General features: G+C 39.5%; 2 protein-coding genes across 9 annotated transcripts in view; one reads left to right on the plus strand and one right to left on the minus strand.

Moving 5' to 3' along the window:
* The window catches only part of LOC122846992 (NLR family CARD domain-containing protein 3-like), a 165,289-nt gene that overhangs the window by 55,687 nt on the left and 87,126 nt on the right, over positions 1–22,476 (plus strand). The window lies entirely within an intron of this gene.
* tjp2a (tight junction protein 2a (zona occludens 2)) overlaps positions 279–22,476 on the minus strand; it is a 40,881-nt gene continuing 18,683 nt past the window's right edge. For 3 of the 8 annotated variants that reach the window (XM_044144309.1, XM_044144301.1, XM_044144308.1), the window contains 23 exons: positions 20,565–20,618; positions 18,102–18,226; positions 17,916–18,018; positions 16,536–17,244; positions 14,284–14,387; positions 13,648–13,801; positions 12,238–12,343; positions 11,659–11,786; positions 11,491–11,575; positions 10,457–10,607; positions 10,264–10,372; positions 8,941–9,166; positions 8,674–8,861; positions 8,508–8,603; positions 7,889–7,968; positions 7,597–7,807; positions 7,413–7,513; positions 6,140–6,451; positions 5,293–5,508; positions 5,159–5,173; positions 3,904–3,981; positions 3,677–3,762; positions 279–2,840 (listed from right to left, as the gene is read on the minus strand). In XM_044144309.1, coding sequence (XP_044000244.1) covers positions 2,690–2,840; positions 3,677–3,762; positions 3,904–3,981; positions 5,159–5,173; positions 5,293–5,508; positions 6,140–6,451; positions 7,413–7,513; positions 7,597–7,807; positions 7,889–7,968; positions 8,508–8,603; positions 8,674–8,861; positions 8,941–9,166; positions 10,264–10,372; positions 10,457–10,607; positions 11,491–11,575; positions 11,659–11,786; positions 12,238–12,343; positions 13,648–13,801; positions 14,284–14,387; positions 16,536–17,244; positions 17,916–18,018; positions 18,102–18,226; positions 20,565–20,618 — 3,588 coding nt within the window. In that variant the 3' untranslated portion in view covers positions 279–2,689. The remainder of the gene's footprint in view (positions 2,841–3,676; positions 3,763–3,903; positions 3,982–5,158; positions 5,174–5,292; positions 5,509–6,139; positions 6,452–7,412; positions 7,514–7,596; positions 7,808–7,888; positions 7,969–8,507; positions 8,604–8,673; positions 8,862–8,940; positions 9,167–10,263; positions 10,373–10,456; positions 10,608–11,490; positions 11,576–11,658; positions 11,787–12,237; positions 12,344–13,647; positions 13,802–14,283; positions 14,388–16,535; positions 17,245–17,915; positions 18,019–18,101; positions 18,227–20,564; positions 20,619–22,476) is intronic. The other 5 variants (XM_044144307.1, XM_044144303.1, XM_044144302.1 and 2 more) reach the window with 5 other exon arrangements.

A 22,476-nucleotide genomic window follows, 5' to 3' on the forward strand; every position in this document is an offset into this window, starting at 1 on the left:
AATACCAGAATAAAGTCGTAATACCACTTTATTATATTACAACTCCTACACACAAAAATAATTAAATAAGGAATGTTCAGCGTCTTGTGAATGTTAAATTATCTAAAATATTGTTAAAACTTTTTTCCATTGGTATTTAAAATATTAACATTAGAAAATTATTTAATAGTGGAAACAAAATAAACCTGATCCGTTCCTTTTAAAATCCAGCATCTTCCACGTTTTATTTCCTCTGCAAAAGGTTTGAAAGTGAAACAAGAAACAGAACAAACTTTGAAGAACGTGTAAAAAAAATGTTTTATTCATTTGAATTTTCCAAGAGTGAGCAGTGAAACACTCAGGAGATCACCAACTACAAAAACCACAAATCACAAACTACAAAGACGTCATGATTGTCGCCACGTCCCTCCTGTGCACAAACACTTAGACTATAGTGGGTTTACATGGTCAGTAGAAAAATAGAAGCAGTAAAAAGGTGATTGTCTCGGCTCCAAACAACCTTTTAAATTCGTCGTTCGTTTGGCTCCAGAGGAAACCAGGAATAAATGAAACAACTTTCCCTCCACTGCAGAATCAGATCAGTAAAAACAGTAACAGCAGGAATTTACAGCGTCGCGTTTCGGCCAGTTCAGCTGGACAAAACAGGAGTTCATTTCTGACAAAAAAAACGTAGAAAGTTTTAGACTGAGCTCAGAAATTTTCTAGAAAAAAAAGGTGGAAATTTCTGAGTTTCAAAACTGAAGAAAAAAATTTTTACTTTTGGAAGTTTTCTGGGTTTTAAAGCAAAATTTTCAGGTTTTTTCAAGAAAATTACCAACATGAGAATGAAAATTTCAGAACTTTTTCTCAACTTTTTGACTTTTAGAGCTCAGAAATTTCCACAAAAAAATCTGACTTTTGAAACTTCAAAATTTACAAGTTTCCAGCTACTGTTCAAATTTTCAAACAGAAATTTTACATATTTTCCCAGAAAATTCTCAATTTCTGAGTTTTCTCCTTGCAAATTTTTTGATCTTGAAGCTCAGAAATTCTCTCGTTATTTTCTATAAATATTCTGAGTTTATTCTCAAACTTTCTGAGTTTGTGGCGACATTTACTCCTTTTTTTCTTTCCATCTAGAACGGCTGTAACAAGCTGTGGTAGGAATGACTGTTCAAGATCAAGTTTTTAGTGTTTAACAGGAAAACCGAAATGCTTCCAGGTTTTCCATCCAGCCTCTGAATTTGACAGCAGCTTCATTTCCCAGCTGGAATCAGGAGTAAAAAGGCACCGCGGCAGTTTCTGCTACCCAGAATGCAACGTTCTTCCCCAGTAAATCTGGGTTTTATTCTGGAAATCAAAAAGAAGCCGCTGCAGAAGTACTTTACTTTTCCTGAACTTTTCCTCTGATTGTTTATTAAACTCTATTTTTAAGGGAATGGTTTCTTCTTAAATTGTGACACGAGACGGTAAATATTTTATCATTTTACTTACTCTTCTACACTTAAATATGCTGAAATTACATAAATAGTTCTGTACAAAAGTCTTGAGTTTTCCCTTATTTCTGCCAAGGCATCCAGATTTTCTAAGCTGAATAATTCGATCAATAATTTGCCACAATTTCTGAAGGTCTGAAGTGTTTCTTTGGACTCTGGGAGCTTTTTTCCAGTTTAACAGACAGAAAATGATTCTAGCAGCAAAAACATGATTATTTTATTCGCCCTGTCAACAGCTGAGGTCAAAGTGTGAATAAAAACACTTTGCAGCTCAATTTCACAGCAGTTATGATTTACAAGAGAAGCAAAGTCATAAAAAATTTTGTGGACGTGTTCAACTAAAACAGATTTTAAATCATCTGCAGAAACCTGGAAAAAAGTTCCAACTGCAAAAATACAATTTTTGATTTTCAGCAATAAAATGAAAAACAAAAACAGCGGTTATAATTTGTAACTTAGGTAAAGTCACTCCAAGCTCCAGGGAGAGAAAACTTTATTTTAATGTAATTTTGTAAAATGTTGCTTTTAGAGGAAGAGAATCACAACTAAACTAACCAATATAATAGTTTCATGGCTTTGTTTGGTTTCCAGGGTAAATTTAGACCCGTTCTGTTTCATTTTTAGAATCTGGATTCAATTATTTTATATTTATTACTGAAAAAAAAAGTATTGATGCGTCGTTTGGTGAGTAAATAATAATTAGTTTCAGAATCTCTCATAAAATCCTGTTTTAGGATTTTTGATGTTTTCTGTGGGGATATTTAGATGGAAATAAAACATGATTATTAAATCTCTCACCTTGTAGAGCCAGAGAGCAGCTCTGGTGAAATTAACTGGAAGAAAAACCTTCCAGGAACGTTTCTGGTTCCTGCAAGGTTTTTAAAGACCTTCAGAAACTCTGGATGAATATTAACCAAACCCGCTGTAAAACATTTAATCTGCTGCCTGGAGGAAAAACAAACAAATTAAAGTTAAGACTTCTGCTTGATATTTGTGACGGATGGGATTCAGAAACCTTCGACTCGCCAGTGAAACACTGGAGGCTTTCAAACCCAAACCCAACATTTCGTCTCTGGAAATCAGGACCGATATTTCCTCTGTGGCGCCTCCGCCGCCGGCTTCAAGAGAGTCTGGACTCGAAGCCGAAATGTGAGAAAAAAGAAGTTCAGAGAGCGACAGGAGCTGGCGAACGACCTCACTTCCTGTTGGGAGCCTCACAGCTCGGTGTCCTTGTACTTCTGAGGGTTGTAGTGTCCCCTCCGGGTCTGCTCCGCCAGCTGGCGGCGGTACTCCGCCTCGTTGTCCTCGTTTCCTCTCGTTTCCGAGTACATGGGCCTGGACATCGTCTGCGGCTCGGCGTTGGAGCTGAAAACACAAAACCAGTCAGACCGGGTGGAAAAGGGGAAAATGGACAATATGATTTCAGCAACACTTGATTATTTTAACAGCAGAGTGATTAAAAAATGTAAAAAACTCTTTGCAGCTCAAATTCACAGCAGTTATGGTTTGCAAATAAAATAATCTGAAACTCCAACTAAAACAGTTTTAAAATTATCAGCAGCTAAACAGGAAAAAATTCAAATTAAAAATGACGACTCTGTTACAGCGCTTACATTTAAACTTAGGTAAAGTCACTCCAAGCTCCAAACTGCAACCAACTTTAAATTCATTTTGCAGTGACAGAGAACTAAATCTAAACTGATCTAGAAAGAGAAACTTTGTTTTTTGTTTCAGAGTGGTTATAATAGAAGAAACCAGAAGTTTTTGATGCATAAAACGACCCAAACATGGTTAAAAATATGCATCTTTAAATTTTAGCTCTAAAGAAAATTCATCTCTTAACTCTGAAAATCAGTGAGTCAGTTGATTCCGCCAACTTGGCTTAGCTTAGCTAGCCATGTAAGCGGCTAACGTCTTTCCTCTGCCTACATATCCCAGAATGCTGTGCGGCTCTGGCTCAGTGAGTATTTTATCAGATGTATCATCTACAGGTATTGATCATGTGTCTATTGATTTATTGATTTATTGTCCAGCTCTACTTGGAGATGTTTTCTAAAAACATCCAGAGATTCTGCTGCTTTGACTTTGATTTATGAAACAAAGCGACGGTTTAATCAGTTTGTGCTTCTTGTATTCCTGCTACTGACAGGAATTTAAATTGTTTCCATTTCTGTAGAAAGTGAGACAGAAAAAGCTCTGACCCGATTGGCTGGGGGCGGTTCAGATTGGGTTTTGGCAGCTTCACTGGGACGGCGTAGATGTCTGGATGCTTCTGGGCGATTTCCAACTGGAACAGACCCAGAAATGTCAGAGTGAATCGCAGCAAAACCACAGAGGAGCCTTTCAGGAAGCCATTGTTCTGGCAGCCGGACCCGGAAACCTCAACGGGTCTGAATGCACACTAAATGAGCGGCGGGTTTTCACTGACTCGAGCGTTTTCCGCCTCCTGCAGCTCCAGAAGACGGTGAGCTCGGGCCAGGTGGTCCATCTTCTCAAAAGCCTTGATCTGGAAGAAAAGGAGGCCCAGTTAGTGGAAGGACAACAGAAAGAAAGATGGCCGACATGGAGAGTGGAGGATCATGATGCTGGTTGTGACTGATGAACACGGGGTTCCTACACGTCTGAGTTTTATTTACTCATTCTGGAAAACTCTCATTTTCATTCAGTTTATTAATTTAATTGCTGATACATTCATCTCATTTTGATAGTTTTTTTTTAGATGTTTAACATTTTCAGTCTAATTTTACCAACATGAAACTAATCAAAAACCTCAAAAGCAAATAAAAAATTAAAACGTCATTTTTTTTCTAAAGTTAATTAAACCTCCTCACCAATATGTAGGGGAATTTAAAAAAAAAACATTTAACTTTTTCTTTCTAATTTTGTTCAAACAAATCAAAAACGTTAAATTCCCCTAAAAAACTTGGTTGAAGTTCAACTTCATCGTTTTCAGCCAATATTTTAACAGAAATTTTATGCATGATTGTTAGTTTCACAGTATAAGTTGTGAAATTTTCTTCTAAAAAAATTTAATTTAACAGCCATAACTAAAACCACAGTTTTAACATTTTAACTTTAAAATGAACTAAAAACCTTAAAATCCAACAAAAACTTTTTTTTTTATCTAAAGCTCAACTATTTTATCGCATTAAACCGTTCCCTTACAATAATTATTATAATTAACGATGTATTTATCTCATTTAGTTCACGGCTACATTGGACATTGTTGTCAATATGGTTCAATTTCCAAGATTTTTTAACATTTTCTGTCTAATTTTGTTAAAATAAAATAAATAAAAACTTTGTTTTCTCCAAATTCAACTGTTTCAGTCGTTTTCAGCAACATAAAAACTATTTAAAAAACACATTTTTAAGTGATTTTATACATGGTTGTTAAGAGTTTTACTTTTCTTACTTCAATAAAATGAATTTAAAACCTTAAAAATCAGTTTTCTCTAAAACTCAAAATTTAACTTTGTGTCAAATGTCACTGAAATTAACGGAAATCTTTAAATTATAAAACTATTTGGTAATAAATTCAGATTAATTCGTACCAACGTTCTTATTGTTTATAGGCAGCATAAATGCCACGATATTTTTCTCAACTATTTCAGGGTTAAGTCCAGAAAACGGTAAAGTTTTGTGCAGGAACCCTGAAACAGGATGTGGACAGGTGGAGTTACCTGATTGGCCATTCTCTATTTCAAAACAGGAAGAGAGAAAAAGCAAAGGAGGAAGAAAAGGAAACAAGTTTACTAAAGGAAGAAAGGAGTGAGAAAGTGAGTCTTAAAGCAAATGGGTCGTTTTTTGTTCCCACCTTTCCCAGGAAGGACTTGTTGGCGGGGTCTTCCTCCTCCGGCTGGTTGGCCGGCGCCTGCTCCTCTGAGGACTGGTGGAGGCGGGCGATGTTGGGCTTCCAGGCCACCGGCGGGGGCGCCGGCCTGCTGGCGGCCGCCGCGTCGATGCTGCTGATGGTGCTGCTGGACTGGGACTCGTAGCTTCGCACCGAGTCGGTCCGGGTCTGAGAGCGGACCTGCAGCAAGGAGAGCAGCGCCGGGAATTAATTCGTCGGTTTCATGACGGGATTCTTCTTCTCCTCCAACAGAACCGGTGTCAAATGTTTGAGCAGCTAAAATATCATTTTAAAGATATTAATAAATGTTTCCAGAGGTCATGAAAGGTCAACCAGGCTCCACCGTCTTCGAATCAGACAGATTTGGTGTCAATCAACTCGGCTACATTTGTGCAGCAAAAGGTTTTATTTGTGCTGCTGAGGCTGTGAAGATATAAATAAAGTTTAAAGGTCAAAAGGTCAACCAGCCCCACCAATATGGAGACGGCGGCATTTTGTTAGAAATCTGACAAAACTGACAGCAGCTTCATTCCACTGCTGTTGCTAAGCAACGTATCAAACATATCGGGTTAGTAGAAATGCTGTGTGGTCAACTGTCTGAGGATGTTGGAGGTTTCATCCTTTTGTTGAGATTAAAGTTCTGAACATGCTGCACTGGGCCCAGAATCGCCCACAAATTTTGCGTCACTTCTTCCGCGACGCCATCTTGGAAATTTTTATCCAAAATACGACGAAACATTATTCGAGCAGCTTAACGGTTCCCAGGAGTTGATTCACATCCCCAGTTGGGACGTTTAAATCTGGCGCTGACCTTCGGTGGTTCTGGAACAAACGAAGGCGGCGGGCTGGGGTCCCGGGTCAGAACCTCCCGGCTGCCGGGCCTCTTGGCGCGGCGCGGCTCCTCGGGCAGGACGGGCTCCGACGAGCGGCTGATGGCGGAGATGGGCGTCGGGTCGTCCAGCGTCTCGTCCAGCTCGTTGTCGGTGTAAGCCCCGCCCTCGTCCGCCGTGTCGTCGTAGTCGCTGGTCAGGCGGCTGTCCATGCTCAGGTAGTCGGCGCTCATGGCCGACAGGTAGGACATGCGGTCGTCCTGCAGGTCCAGGTCCTCCTCTGACCCGTCCATCTGCAGCGGAAAATTTAATCAGAAACTTATTTATTTCAAAACTCGGACTCAGAATTTAACTTCAATCATTTTTTAATAATAATTTTCACCTCATTTCAGAAACGGCTGCTTTAAATGTTGCTGTGTTTTACTTTCTAAAATATTTTACTATTTCTGAATAGTTTTTACCAAAACAAAATTTTAGAATTTAAATAAAATGTTTGTTTTCATTATAACTGAACGACTTCAGGAATATTTTCAGATGGTTAGTCGCTGCTGCAAAGTTTCATATTGACACGTTTGATTTTTATTCCACAAATAGAATAAAATTTAATTTACAGAAACTTTAAAATTCATCAAAAATTTAATTTCCTCTAAAGTTTAACTGATTTCAGCAACTTAAACCATTTAGAAACCAAAATATTCAGCTCATTTCAGATGAAACTACTTTGATTTTCTAAGATATTCAATATTTTATGTCTAATTTTGCTGAAATGAAACTTTCACCAAACTGAAATATTTCAGCCCCTAAAACCATTTAATTATCTGAACTTTGACCTCATTTTAAACATGGTTGTTGGATAAAAACTGATCATTTTAGGCCAGTAAAATCTCAGTTTTTCTCCAAACAGACCAACGACTTCGGCTGCTTCAACAATTTAGCTAATTTATTTACCAATCTAGAAAATCTGAATTTTGTTGTCAATGTGTTTTAATTTCCAATATATTTAAATTTTTCTGTTTAATTTTTCCAAAATGTAACAAATCAAACGTTTATTTTGTCATTTTCAGCTATTGAAACAATTTAAAGACCAACATTTACAGCAATTTTAAACTTTCTGGTTTGTAATTTCTACAGTCAGACTTTTTCCTTCCACTAAACCTTCTATAAATTTGCTTGGATTCAGTGTTAGCTGTATCATTTCATTTGGCCTTTCCTAAAGAATCTGATGATTTTCTGATTTCTTTCGGTCAGACTCACCTTCCCCTCGGACACCCAAACCGCTTTCTCCTGCTGCTCCCGGATCGACTCCTTCACGCTGCCGTACCAGGCGTCATTCGACGAGTTCAGGTCGATGGTCGCTGCATTCCCGACACACAGGAAGAGCCACGGTGAGCGAATCGGACTGAAAGTTTTAAACGAGTCGCTCCGAGGCGCCACTGACCGGTGAAGAGGTGGGAGCAGGTCTTCTTCAGCCGGACGGCCTGTTCGTACAGTTTCCGCGCGCTGCGGTTGGATCCGGGGATCAGGCGGCTCCGCATGGTTTTCACGCCCTGCTTGCTGTCCGGGTTCAGGAACACCACGATGGGATACCACTGGGTGTAGTTCAAGGTGTCCACGGCTTTGGGAGTGACGTCCAGCAGCGCGTGGAGGTCCTACCAGACGCCGCATTTAGGGTTTTATTTCCACCAAAACAACACTTTCAGGTAAAAGTAGTAAAAAATAAAACCTGCTACCTGCTCAATGATTTGTCGTATGGTGTTCAGTCTCACCACTCCAGAAGATTTCTCACTTCCAGCGTCTTTGGGCTCAGTTTCTGAAACACAGACGTTTTTAACTTTGTTTTAAACTTTGGTATAAACCAAAGAGTTTATTTAATTCTATAAAAAAACTATTTTTACAGTGTAACAATTTCTGCTGATTCAAAGCAAGAGAGAGAAAAATGTCCAGCTGATAACAGGAAGGCTGAACAGAAAATTCTTAGTTTTAATTCTTAGATAAATTTTTTTCCATTTCTTTAAAAAAAAAAAAAACATTTTTGGTCCATTTTAGTTCCATATTTTTGTATCACAGTTGACAACTAAAGTCACATGATCCAAAATATTAATTAAATTTTTTTCCCCAAAAAAAATTTGAAGCTGAAAAAAGAGAAGTTTGAAACAAAAAAAGCTAAAATTTTAGTTTTTTTTTCTTTATTTTCCAGTTTTTTATTTTTATTCATTTATTTTTTATCTCCATATTTTTGCATCTTTCCAAAGCAGAAACTGTAATAATCCTAAATCAATACCAGCAAGTGAAATATTATAGAAATACATTAATCAGAGGTCAAAGGTCATTTTGAGGATTCTGACTTACTGGCAATAACAAACTCGTTGGGAAGGTCGTTGGCCAGTTTCTCGTTCACTACGTCGGAAATCGGCCCAAATATCACCACCGGCCTCCTGAAACCGGCTGGAAAAGCAAACTGGACGTCAGGATTTACCGTCATCAGCGGAGAAGATGGAGGAAACGTTTCCACTACCTTCTCGGAGCACCACTCTCTCGTACGCGGGGAACTTGGTGGTGACCGGCGCGGTGGTCAGGTCCTCTCGGCTCTTCCGCAGGTCTTTCTTCTTCCCCGCCCTTTGACCTCTCAGCCTCCAGAAGTCTCCTCTGTCGTTGCCTGACGCCGCTCTGGCAGCGTTCTGCACGTTGGCCATTTGTTCAGCTCTGAGACACAAAACAAACCACCTCAGAGGTTTTCTGCACTGAAGGCTTCACGTCTCAGACGGTTTGTCTGACCGCCCACCTGCTCTTGTTGGGGATGATTCCCTTCTTCATTTCCGCCGACTGGTTGTCCTGGTCCATGCGGATGGCCAGCCAGTGGCCCAGCTTGCCGTCGTACAGCGTGTCGATGACCTTGAAGATCTCCCCCCTGCCGAACGGGAGGCTCTGCGGCGCCTCCTTCTCGTACTCAAAGTGGGTTCTGATGTAGAACGAGTCGCCGCGTCCGGACGCCAGAACATCTTCATACACTGGAACCAGAAAAACAAAAATCATTTAGGATTCGCAGTTCACATATCGGCCCCATGTAGCTTTCAGTAACATTACTGTTATATAAGCTTGTTTTTGAGGTTCCTCTGTTATTTTTCTCTCTTTCTGCAGGTTTATAACAGGATTTTAAAACTTTATCTTGTATTCTCTCTACTTTTACCTCCTTTGCCTTTGAGTTTATTACATTTGAAATAAACCCAAAACAGTTTCTGAAACAGGGTTTCTGCAGGTTGCACCAGCTCAAAATTAAGGCTTTTTAAGACCATTGTGAATGAAATTTAAGACTTATAAAGTCTCTGCTTTATAAGTCTTTATATATTTGTATATATATATAATTTTATTTATATAAAATTATATATAATTTTATATTATAGCATCAAAAATAAATGGCCAAATAATGATAAAGTTACAATTTCCCAGGATATGCGCTAAAAAGCTAGCTAGCTAGCATGGTATATAAGCAGCAAATTAGCAGTAGCCTCAAGAACCTCAAGTTACAGAATGTAATGAATCTGCGTGCATCTCAAACATTTGCTTGATGAAAAAGTCACTACATAGAATATCCAAGATTAAATATTTCTGCCAAGGCAACATCTAAGAACTGTGATTAAAATATTTAAGGGCAACTTATATTCTGCGCCTGAATTTAAGACTTTTTAAGGCCTTAATTTTAGATACATTAGTTTAAGACTTGTTAAGGATGTGCGGACACCCTGTAAATAAACATCATGGCAAAAGCTGTAAAGCTCCAGATGTGGAAGTAAATTTGTTGGGCTTGGATGGATTCGTTCTTACATGTTTTAACCAAAATGTCACCAGACATACACACAGCTGCAATTTTTGTTAAAGTTTCTTTATTGAAAAAACAAAATTGACTTGTAAAAAATTTATTTTGAAAATTTGTTACTTAAATGAGTTATTGCCGGTTTGGTCTTTAAAAAAATTTTATTTCCACTTAACTTCATATTTTGGTTTGTCTGATAATGTAATTTTTAAATATTAAATGATTGATAATTTGAATAGAATTTTTACTACATCATTTATTAATCATACTGGAGTTTTATTTTTGTGTTCGTACCTTCGGGTTTGCTTTGAGCCAGGATGGTCACGTCTTCTCCTTTTGGGATCTCCAGCAGGAAGAGGACGGCGTCTTCACGCACCATCCCTCTGAAGTCAACGTTGTTCACCTGAAACAGAGACCAGAAACTCTCTGGAAGGGTTTCGTTTAGATACCATGTGAACGTTGGAAGACGAGGACCTAAAGGCGCCACCTTAACAATCTGATCTCCGGTCTGGAGACCCTCCTGCTCGGCCGGACTGTCCTCCTGAACGCCGGCGATGAAGATGCCAACGTCGTTCCCTCCGGCTAGCCGCAGCCCAACGCTGTCGCCTTTCTTGAAGCGCACCATTATCGTGTTCGGCCTTTTGTCACAAAAACAGTTTTAAAAGTTTATAAAAACAGACAAATTCTCCTTTAATTACTCATGTAGGCCGATTTGGCTGGAGGACAAAAAGCTGCTGGCTGAAGATGACTAGCGTTGGTTTTAATTGTTAGCTTAACGAGCTAAATCTTAAATGTACGCCTGATATATAAAAGAAAAAGGGACAAAGTGCTTTGCTCCTAATTTTCAACACTACAACAACTAGGTAACAAGATCAGAAAGAAGTTTTAATTAACAGGAAAAAAAGTAGCAAGGAAGAGAGAAGCAGGTCAGTTATGCTAGCTTGACTATGAAAACTTGAACATGTAGATGTGCTGTGGAATTTGGTGTGTTTGAGTTCAGTTAAAAAATTTAAAAATGCAGCCAAAATATCAGCTGAACAGTAGATCAGGTGTTTAAATTAGCTAATCAACAGCCGCTATGTTAGCTTAGCTAATAGCAGTGGTAGCTAATCTACCACAGTGATGACTAATTAATAATCACAAAATAAACATCAAGCCTAAAAATTAAACTGTAACAGACTGAATGTTCTGTTTGTGTGGGAAACGTTTCAGTGTTTTTTGGTGTTGAATCCTGGCACAAAGCAGCGTTGGAGGCAGTTGCTATGGTAACAATTCTGCTTAGCTGACAGAGTGAGGAAAAAATGGCTGAGTTGTTATTGAACTGTTTTCCTGTGTTATTTTTCCCTTTGCTGTGGCGCAGTGAAATAAATTAATAATAACATCTCCAGGTTTTATATAGTTAACGGAGTTGTTCCACTGCAGCAGCGCGACTGTTAAAGAATCGTCTTCTTGCCCTGCAGCGCTGTGAAAATGTGCAAAATTTCCGAATGTAATTTTACAAGTGGAATATAAACCACTGACCCGTAGACTTCCTGGTCCTCCAAGCTCGGCTTCAGTGGGACTTTTGGAGGAACCTGAACTCTTGGGGCGACTGCTGCTGCTGCTGCAAATGAAAACGTTAAAACGATCAGGTCCGCCATATTGTGCCATAATCAGCTCGTTTTTCTTCAGAGGCAGAAAGACGTTTACCTGGCGGCGACACAGATCGCGTTTCGTCCCTCTCTGGCGGCAAAGGAGAAGAATCTTCATGCCTGTCCAGATTTCTGAAAGGCGTCGGCATCGCACCCATTTTCGCCATCCTGCTGGAAGGATCGTCTCTGAAAATACAAAAAAATTAAAGTTAGCAGGAAATGCTGCGAATAAGTATTACAAATAAACAACACAAGTCATGTTAGGAGAATAAAATCTTAGTGTTACAAGAATAAACTTGTAATACAAAAATAAAGTCATAATATGAGAAAACGAATATTTTAAAACTCAAAACATCTTTAGGACCACAAGGTCGTGTTCTCAGACCCAGGAGAACTTCTAACTTTTTTGCCCTGCAACTTTAGCGGTTGCCACCAACATTGTGTAATTAATTTTAATCCTGACTGACCTGAAATAGAAAAAGCATTACTGCCAAACAGAGAGAACACAACCTCTTTTTACAGTTCTACACAGTAGGTTTTTCTGTACTTTGAATATTTGAATCAAAGCTAAACTGTGTTATTTTTAGACGCTGAAAATAGACCAAAGTGAGCCGCGTTGGGCTGGATGAAAGAGTACCTGGGTTTGTCTCGAAGCCTCTCATTGGATGAGTGCGAGGAAAGGTCAGAGGGATGACCTCGCTCCTGTGGAGAGTAAGAGCGGTACGACTCGATCTCTGAGATATCTGCAAAAAACACGACAGACGAAGTGAAAAATTTCTCTTTCCTGCAGCCCAACGAGAAACCGAAACACATCAGACGCAAAACTGATTCACCTGTTTTGAAATCGAACGTCCCCGAATAAAAATTACAAGAATAACCAGATCCGTGGATCTTAAACTGAAAAACATTAGAAAATGACAGCAGCACACTGCAAAAACACAAAATTTTACCAAGTATTTTTAGTCTAGTTTCTAGTGTAAATATTTTAATGCACTTGAAATAAGAGAAAACTAGATAATGAGTCATTTTTCAATAAGATAAGAGTTTGTTTTAATAATTCCTTAATATTGACAAAAATGTTCTGGTTCCATTGGCAGATTAATTCACCTATAGGAAAAAAAAAAATTAAAAATCAGCCCGTTACCTAGCAACCCCAGCAGAGTTCCGCCTGTTACCCAGCAACCTCAGTGGAATTCCACAGTCACCTAGCAACCACAGCTTGGTCTACACACAATATGTTCATTACATTCTTTTTTTGCACAAAATCATTTGTGGATAATAAGATTTTACTCTGGTTGTTATTTCAGTTAGAACATGAAAAAAATTTATCGTTTTCAGTGAAATAATCAATAAAACAAAAACACATCTTTGTCAATATTAAGGAATTACTTACTTAAAACAAGCTGCTGTATCTTGATGAGAAGTTACTTTCAGGCTAGATTTGTCTTATTTCAAGTGTATTAAAATATCTACACAAGAAACTAAACAAAAATACTTTGTGTTTCTGCAGTGCAGGGAAAACAATGAAGTGGATGGATGATGTTCGGGAGCTAAAAAAAAAAAAAAAAAAAACTACAAAAAATCCTTGTATTGTGGGAATCCAACAGCAGGATTATAATCTGGGATTAGATCACCCTGCTGGAGGGGAATGAACACTTTCACACATGAAAACACAAACCAGACAAAGTGGGTCACGCTGGACCAATCAGAGGCCTCCGTCTGGGTCATGTGACCCTCAAAAAACCAGGTATAAAAGAGGAGCTGCTGCTGCTGCATGGAGTGAACATTTAAATATTTAAATACGACTAAAAGCGGATGAGAGTAAAAGTAAAAGCTTTTATTTAAAGAGCGTAAAACAAGTTACAGCAACATTATTGGCAACAATTTCTTCTTCACAAATGGAAGTTCACATGCGGTGGGTTATCGTTTTCTCGTTTTATAGGTATGTTTATGATGATGGCGGTGATGATGATGATGGCGGCGGCGGCGGAGGCGAGCATTCACACCGGGTAGGTCCTGCTGGTTTTCAGTTTGGAGGATCTCTCACCATCGAGCTCCGAGTCGCTGTCCACCATCGGCGGGATGCGGATCAGGATCTGGCGGCGGTCGCGCTGAACCACCAGCTGCAGCCGGCCGCGAGACTTCTCGATCAGCTTCCCGGCGTCGCCGAGGGAGAGGTTCTCCGTCACCGTGCCGTTGATCTGAGGGAGGAGAGAGAGAGGGAGGTCAGAGGTCAGAGGGGAGGGGGGACAGGTTGAGTTTACAGAAAAATAAATACAAGTTAGAAAGAGAGAAAGAAAAATGGATGGACAAAAAGATGGAGGAAGATCAGAACGATGGAATGGGAGAGAGCGGGATTTAGAGGGAGGAACAGGAAGGAAGGAAGGAAAGGACACAAGGAGGGAAGGAAGTGTGAGAAGGATAGAAGGAAGGAGAGGCACAAACAAGGAAGGAAGGAGAGAAGGAAAGAAATGAGGAAAAGAGGAAGGAATAAAGGACTGAAGAGAAGAAGGAACAAACGAAGGAAAAGGGAAAGAAGAAAAACCAAACAAAGAATGAAGAGTATTCTCTTTCTCTCTCTGTTTATTCTTGTTTTCTGGGTGATTCTGTTTTTCTACCGGCTGTATAAACTCTGAGTTTCCCTCCCTGCCTCTCTGGCGGCCGCTGCAGCCGCTGCCCCCACCTTCAGGATGATGTCTCCCTCCTGCAGGTTCCCGTCTCTGCCGGCCAGGCCGCTGCTCGTCATCTCCTTGATGAAGAGCTGGCTGCCCAGGCGCAGGCCGTACTCTGCAGGAGAAGATCACAAACATGTCAGGTTCACTGTCAAACCGGGACAAGATTCAACAAATATGTCACAAAGACAAATCTGGTATGAATCTGTAAGAAAAACAGCATTTTATTTGGAAAAGTTTTGTTTTACCCTGAAAAATACAGAAAATTCAGCCTTTAGTTTGAACATATTTAGTGAGGAAGGAAAATATTCTCCTGTTGAATAAAGATTTACATTTTTAGAGCCGTAAATAATGAAATATTTTCAACCTCTATACATAGATGTAAAGCTTTTCATATTTTTTAAGTCTATTCTGTGTTTTGATGGCTGTTTTGTCCAAGATTAATAATTTGATGCATCATTATTATTATTAGAGAAATGAGAGTTTTTAAAAAAACAATTAATTTCACACTTTTAGATGAGAAAATTCAACATCTTGGAAGATTTAAAAGTAGAGGAAGTCACATTTAAACTTAGTAAAATGTTTATAAATGACAATTTGTGCAGAAATCCCTCCTGCTTTAAGAGTTTTAATCCCATCTGGACCTAGCTAAGATAAAAATCTTCTATTTTCCCCTTTATTACTTCAGTAATTTCATTATTTGCATAAAAAAATCACCACTGGAGACAGGATAAAACTATTAACATGTTGCACAAACTACGTTAACCTAATCCTTAGTTATACTGTAATAATCTCGTTTTATGAGCTTAGCTTTAATCAAACATCTGAGCTGCTAATCTGTCATAAATAAATCAGATTCAAAGGAAAAGATGAAGGCTGGCCGCCACTAATTAACCTCTCAGGTTTTATTTTAATGAGCAAACTCATCTCCATTCTGCTGTTTTGAAGATCTGAACCCCAGAGCGACGCTGACGTGTGTACGCTAAGCTAAGCGCTATTTTTAGCAATGAAGGAAAACCAAAAAAGAAATGGCTGAAAAACGACAAATGGTCAAAAAGTGGAAATATATTAAATTAAACCGAAAACAAAAAACAATTCAGTAGAAACAGAATTAGCTAGGAGGCTAATTTTGGCTAATGTTACAGGTAGCGATTAATCATAGTGGCTAGCTAGCAGGGTGTTAGCCAAGTTGTGTCAAAACACAATAACTATACAGCAATTAATGTAATAGTGTCAAATAAAGATGGGATTATTACATTTTAAGTAATATAATGTTTATTTAAAATGGAATTAAATTGGATATTTATTTAGACATTTTTGTGCAAAATTAATACTTATAAAACAAATATTTTGGCCCAATTACTTGGCTAATTGCCAGAATAATCAATACTGTGCAGAAAAGGCTAGCTAGTTAGCCAGCAGGGGTTTGTTAGCAGCTAGTTAGCGGTAGCCGCAACTGCCTCAAGCCACAGATCACAATCAAGATGTTTACGTGCAACAAAATCAAAAAACTATTACAACTTTTTTACATTTCATTACTGCTCATTACTGATTAATTGATCACAAAATAGTTGACAATTATTTCAATAATCAATTAATTATGATTAATTGTTTTAGTCCTAAAGGCACCAAAATACATTATGAAGCTAAAGAATGTCCCACAATTATAAAGTCAAATCTGATTAACTTATTTTATCACCAAAATATGTTTTATCACGTAAATTTAACCATGCATTAAGGACTACTACAACTTCAATAAATGATTAATCACGATTAATTGATTAAAAACAAATAACATTAATTTGAATAATTGTAATTTCAACAATTGATTAATCATTTCAGGAAATGATTAGCCAGGCATTAAGGACAACTATTACTATTTCAGTAATCGATTATTTATGATTAACCAGATTAATCAGTTATTTAAATAGATGATTATTTGGATTGTGAATTAAATAACTTATTAATCATGACTAATTCAATTATGACTAATCAAGCATCTTGATAATAAAATAATTGATTAATTTCAATTAATCAATTATTAAAATCATGATTAATATGATTAATCGTGATTAAGTGATTGAAAATATCAATTACTGACCATCAGTGCTGATTAATCTGTTTAATTGTGATTTCAATAACTGATAAATTGTGATTAATCTAATTAATTATGATTAATCGTTTCAGCCCTGAACTGGTCCGAAGCTGAGACCATCAGAACCGCTGACGGGTCGCCTCGTTCTCCAGAGTTCGGGCCGCTCACCTTCGTTGGGATGGTTCTTCAGCAGCAGCACGTTGACGGGTTTCTCCAGCGGCTCCTGGTCGCGGCCCGGTCGGGGCAGTGGGATGGGAGCCACAGGGGGCGACGGCGAGCGATCCAGGCGGTCTCTGCTCGCCGCCCGCCGGACCGGCTCGTTGTACTTCTTGTCCCGGTCTCGGTCCCGGCCGCGTTCGAAGCTCGGTTCGCGCCCCTGGCCTCTTCCAGGGCTGTAGCCGTCCCGGCCGTAGCGCGGCTCCGGGGTCAGGGCGCGGTCGCTGCGCAAGCGCCGGTCCGGGCTGTAGTCACGGTCGAGGGTGTGCTCGCTGCGGTATCGGCGGTCCGGGCTGTATTCGCGATCCAACGTTCGCTCGCTGCGGAAACGGCGGTCTGGGCTGTATTCGCGATCCAAGGTTCGCTCGCTGCGGAAGCGGCGGTCCGGGCTGTAGTCGCGGTCCAGCGTGCGGCCCCTGCTGCCGTCGCGCCGGTAGCTCCGGTCGGGGCTTATGTCGCGCTCGGTGCTCCTGCCGCGGTCGCGGGTCTGGTAGCCAGAGTCGCTGTAGCCGCGGCGCTCCAGGCTGTTGTCGCGGCCGCTGATCATGCTGTGGCGCTCCGCGTCGTAGTTGTAGTCGCTGTAGTTGTCATTGCTGAAGACTTCAGGCGAGGCGGGGCGGGGCACCACACTGACCGGGATCCTCTTGGCGCGCTTGACCGTCTGCAGAAGAAGAAGAAGAAGAGAAATGGTGAGAGAAACCTCACAGTTGTCTGGGTTCCTTTACGTCACGGATCCAACAGAACTTTCCAGTTTTCTTCCAAAAGCAGGACTATAAAAACAACAAGCAAATCAAACAGAGATCATCTATTAGCACCAATCTATGCAACGTAGTTCTGCATCTTTCCTCACAAAAACAATTGGCAATGTTACCATGGCAACAGCACAGTAGTAACATAGTAAAATACTAGTTTAGTGGCCAAGAAGAGAGAAAGGTTCTAAATAGAAAGGAAGGAAGGAAACAAGAGCAAAGAAAAAAAGAAATATAAAGAAAGAAGGAAGGACACAAGAGAAAGGTAAGGAAACATGTAGGAAACGATGGCAAAGGAATTAAGGAAACATGAACTAAAGATACATCAAGGAAGGAAAGAATAAAGGAAAAAAGAAGGATGTGAAAGGAGGGTGGAAGAAAGAAAAAGGATACAAGAACCACGATAGAAGTAAGAAAGGAAGGAATAAAAGCAGAGGAAAAGAAAAAGAAAGGAAGGATACAAGAGCAAATAAGTAAATAAGGAAAGGAAACATGAATTAAGGAAAGAAAGAAGGAAACGAGGACAGAGGAGGGAAGGACAGACGGATGAATCAGTGTAACCGAGTTTTGATGTCAATCTTACGATTTTGGCCGTTTTGCCACATTTCCTGAGGGTCTGAACAGCGAAGGAGTGCAGCGCTCCGTCCATGGGCGTGTTGTTCACCAGAACCACGCGGTCCTTCTCACTGAAACACACACACACACACACGCGGGTCAGCGCTCTGACACACACCCAAGTCCGTCCCCGACCCTCTGAGATCCAACTCACAACAGCAGCCCCTCTGCCGGGCCGCCCTGCAGGACGTCCGACACCACGATGGACGTCTCGCCCGTGTCCTCGTTCGGGTTGTCCCGTCCTCCGGAAACCGCGATCCCAAAACCCATTTTGGAATCCTGGGAAAAAGATGAAAAACAACTTTAAACGACCCGGTTTAATCTGGTTTTTGTTCCACCTGCTGATGAACCGGTTTTCCCACCAGATGAAATTAAGTAGGAGATTTGATGACCTCTCCTCTTTATCCCTCCCTCCAATCTGAACCGTTTCTAAAAACAATTCACCGCTTCCCTCCATCTCTAGCAGATGGCCGATCGAGCAGAGGGAGAGAGAGAGAGGCGAGCCGCCATTTTGTTTTTTTCCTTCCATCAATGGTAAAACAAAAACACTCTTAAATGGTTCAGATTTAGAGCTTTGGGTTATTTTTAAATGTCTGGAATGGTTCAGATTATAAACCCGTCTGGGTTTGGAGGACGTGAACTCTGGTGCTGACCGGACCAGAGACCGATCCACAACCAGGAGGCCATCTACAGGCCGTTCTGGTCAACACGTTACTCTTTGCTTTTGTGTTGTGTTGGTTGTCATGGTGACAGGAATGTGTGGAGCGTAAAGCTGAGCTAAAACGTGAAGAAAAGCAAAACATAAATGGTTTAAAGCTTTTTTACATCTTATTTATTAGCTGTTATAATTTTTAAACATTCAAAATAAAAGACAAACTGGAATATTAATAAATTTGTGTGTAGAAAGTTGCGATAATCATCAAATAGGATGAAATATTTCATAAAGTATAGACGTCGTGGTCAGTTAAATTTTAAAATAATTTTAACTTTGTAATAATAAATTATTTTCCAATGAAAATATTTCTCTAATAAAAAGAGAAATTTGCTTAGTCATCTCTTACATCTCGACAGAATTCAAACTGTTTATAGATTTATTTATATCCGGAGAGGATAAATATTTTATGCATAAAAACATCGGCCATTTTCTCATCTTTAAATTAAACCATATTTTATGAAAGTCGGTTTAAGAAATAAGGAGCTTTTACCATTTAATGACAGATTCCTCCTCATATTGCAACAGTCTGGTTTTGTGAACGTGACTCAATGACTCTCAGTAATGGCCGCCTGCAGGAGCGTCGCTAGCGTTAGCGGCTAACCACTGATTTATATCAACGGAGAAATCCTAAAATGGTTCAAATCTGATGCTAAACATTTCTTTTTACATTTTGTGAAGCAGAAAGTTTCCCCAATGTCTGAGAATTATGCGTGGTTTCCTTCAGTGGTTCTTGGTGCAGCGCCCCTACAGGCCAGGAGGGGAACAGGTTTTTTTATTTAGTTTGGATTGTTTGACTCTGTGCAAAGAGAAACAGCAGCAGCTGAAGAAAGGTACAAATGTTGCAATTTTGGTTCCCAATCAAACCGAATCTACCGGACCTTCAGGTGTGAAAACAACAGAATTTGTTTAAAGTGTTAAATCTGAAATAGTTTGAGAGAAACACCGCCTCCTGTTAACATAAAACAGTACAACTGGGTGTATTTCCATCCTGTTTGGAACCAGCAGGGAGAGCGAAGCCCGGCTCACCTGATGACTCTAATCCAACAAATATCAGGGAGCGTTGAGGTTTTAGCAGCATCAGATAATGAACGGCAGGAGAGCGACAGCTGGCTGCCGGAGGGGCGGGGGCAGAAAAAAAACAAAAACCTTTTCCTGCATTAAATCAGCTCCGTTTGTCCTGCGCTGCACGTGTTCACAGTCACACACCATCAAAAACACGCAGAGGCCTGATTCAATTATCAATAAATCAAATGATAATTAAAACAAGCTCAGTTACTTCCATTTTCATGATTTATTGTCTCTTTTTCTCTATCAAAACCTGGATGATAAAAGTCTTCAGTTTGGCGTCAACTAGACCTTTTACTGAAGGATAATTTTGTTTACAGAGATTTCATAATTAATTTAATTTTTATTTGTTTTGTTTATTTACTTTGGATATTTATAACGCACACAACAATTCAGATTTAGAGCTCTAAGATATTTTAAAAATTTACAAAATGGTTCAGATTTAGAGCTTTATATGCTTTTAAAATTCATAAAACTGTTCAGATTTAGAGCGCTGAAGATTCTCCAATTAGTTTAGATTTTGATATTTAAAAAGTCTTCCAGGTCCAGTGTTAAATGTTCACTAGAAATTAAAGTTTGCCATTTCCACTATATTATATCAGTTGAAAATGGTCTCAAACAAAATCCTCGTCTATCACGATAACCAACGGGACCATTTACGGTCCAGTAACGTTTGTTGTGTTGACCGGCCTGAACATGAGTCAGCTTCTGCTTCTACAGGTAAAGAAAAGTGAAAGTGTGTCCATCTTTAGCCGTCACTCAGTAATAATTCATCAGCACTCAGAGCCAAGTGTCTTTGTGGTGAATAATGTAAAGATGGCGGCGTCTGGGACTCACCCTCTGCAGGGTCACGGTGTACTGCTCCCACACCGTCTGCTCCATGACCGGGTTCTGGGGAACAACACAAACATTTCCATTTCAGACCCAATTAATAATGCATTCTGTGATGTAACCAAACAAAGACGCTCCACTGGGCCGTCGTTACACAAGCAGAGGAACGGCAGCGGCGACGGAGCGCTTCCAGCTGGAGACGCACCGATCAACCGGCCAGAGATCGGAACCAGACGATTTTTCACTCCAACATATACAATAATTCATCATCCAACACTCAGTTAGAAACTCAAAGAACTTTTAAGAAGAGAAATATTTGTTCAGATCAGCTAGAAAAAAATCTGATCAGTGCATCTGAATGAAGCTGCTAACTGTAAATCAACCTTTATAACATTTTAAAACTATTTAAAATACTTTACAAAAGAACAGAAATCTGAATTTCTCTACATTACAATTAAAGCTTCTTTCTTTACAGGAGGAAATAAACATTCATTAAGCATCTAAGGTGAAGAGTATTTTAAAATATTTTTATTTTGTGTGTCAATTCAAGCAAAACTTTTAGGCAAAACCAGGCTTTGTGTAAATCAGGTTCAACGAAAAGAATAAATGAATCACCGTCAATTATTCAACAAAGTCGTCAGTTCTCAAAGGAAAATGACGTTAAAAACTGTTAAAAATTAAAGAAATGGAAAAAAAATGTAATTATAAATTGAAAAACAACAAAAAACTTAAAGAAAAAAATAAACCAAAATTTCCCCACCCAAGCAAAAATAAAAATAAATTTTTTCCTCTAAATTTTTTGAATAGAAAGTGATTTCCCGCTCTGTAAAAAAATAAAATAAAATATTAACAGTATTAATGAATAAAAATACAGAATTTTCTTTAAGTTCTTCCCTTCCCCCCATTTAAAATAAAAAATTAAAAAGGTTTCCCTTAAAAACAATTTGCATCTTCAAAAAAAGAAACAAAAAAGTTTTTTTTTCTTTGTAAAAGAAAATTAAATTCCACTTATTGCCCTTCAAAATAAAATAAAAAAGATTTTGTCCTCAAAACCACCTGAGGATCAGGTAGAAAACCTGTGAAAACAGAACTAGAAACTAGAAACTCAAGTTTTCAAGATTTCCACTAAAAGTGTGAAAGAGACACCAGGCAGAGAGAAATCTGTAATTTGGCTTTAAAGTTTCTGATTTAAAACCTCCAGGAATCGGTAAAGTGCAGAGAAAACCTGACTGGTTAATCTGAATAAAAGAGTTTTTTAAAAACCTGCAGATTAAGATTAAACTTGTTCAGGTTACAGAGAGAAACTAGAGGCAAAATTCATGTTAGGATTAAATTAAATCAAAACTTTCACTGCAGAATCTTTTAAAAACACTAAATCTAAATCCCTTCCTTCTCCATCAAACCCATCACAGCCTCCATGACGAGCCGGCTTCAGCGGCGCGACTCGGACCCAAACCGGGTCGCCGCGGCGACGGAGCGGCACTCACGAGTCCCTGCAGGATGCGGATGGTCTTGACGGCGTGCGCCCATTTCCTGTGCAGGCTGAGGACGGTCTTCATGGTGGCTTCCTATCCGCGTGTGTCCTGGTTCAGCCGCGGACCGATGTGCGCCACAGCCTCCATGACCACATCTGCACACATCTGCAGCTGCAGCAGCAGCAGCAGCAGCAGCAGCTCTCTCCCTGCCTAACCGCCTTTGACGTAAGCGGGATTCTGCTGGCCTACATTCAGCACAAATCCCACCGTCTGCAGAGACGCTCCGACTTCTGGGCTGCGTTGAAACGCTCAGCGCAGGAAAACTCCAGCACTTCCTCACCGCTTCAGAGGGAAGTTTGGAAACTTTTACAGCCCCGCAATTCACAGATAAAAATAAAATATTGTTTATTACTGGTATTACTGAGGTATTGTTATGGTGTCCT

Source organism: Gambusia affinis, linkage group LG17 (assembly GCF_019740435.1).
Source record: "Gambusia affinis linkage group LG17, SWU_Gaff_1.0, whole genome shotgun sequence".
Lineage (NCBI taxonomy): Eukaryota > Metazoa > Chordata > Actinopteri > Cyprinodontiformes > Poeciliidae > Gambusia > Gambusia affinis.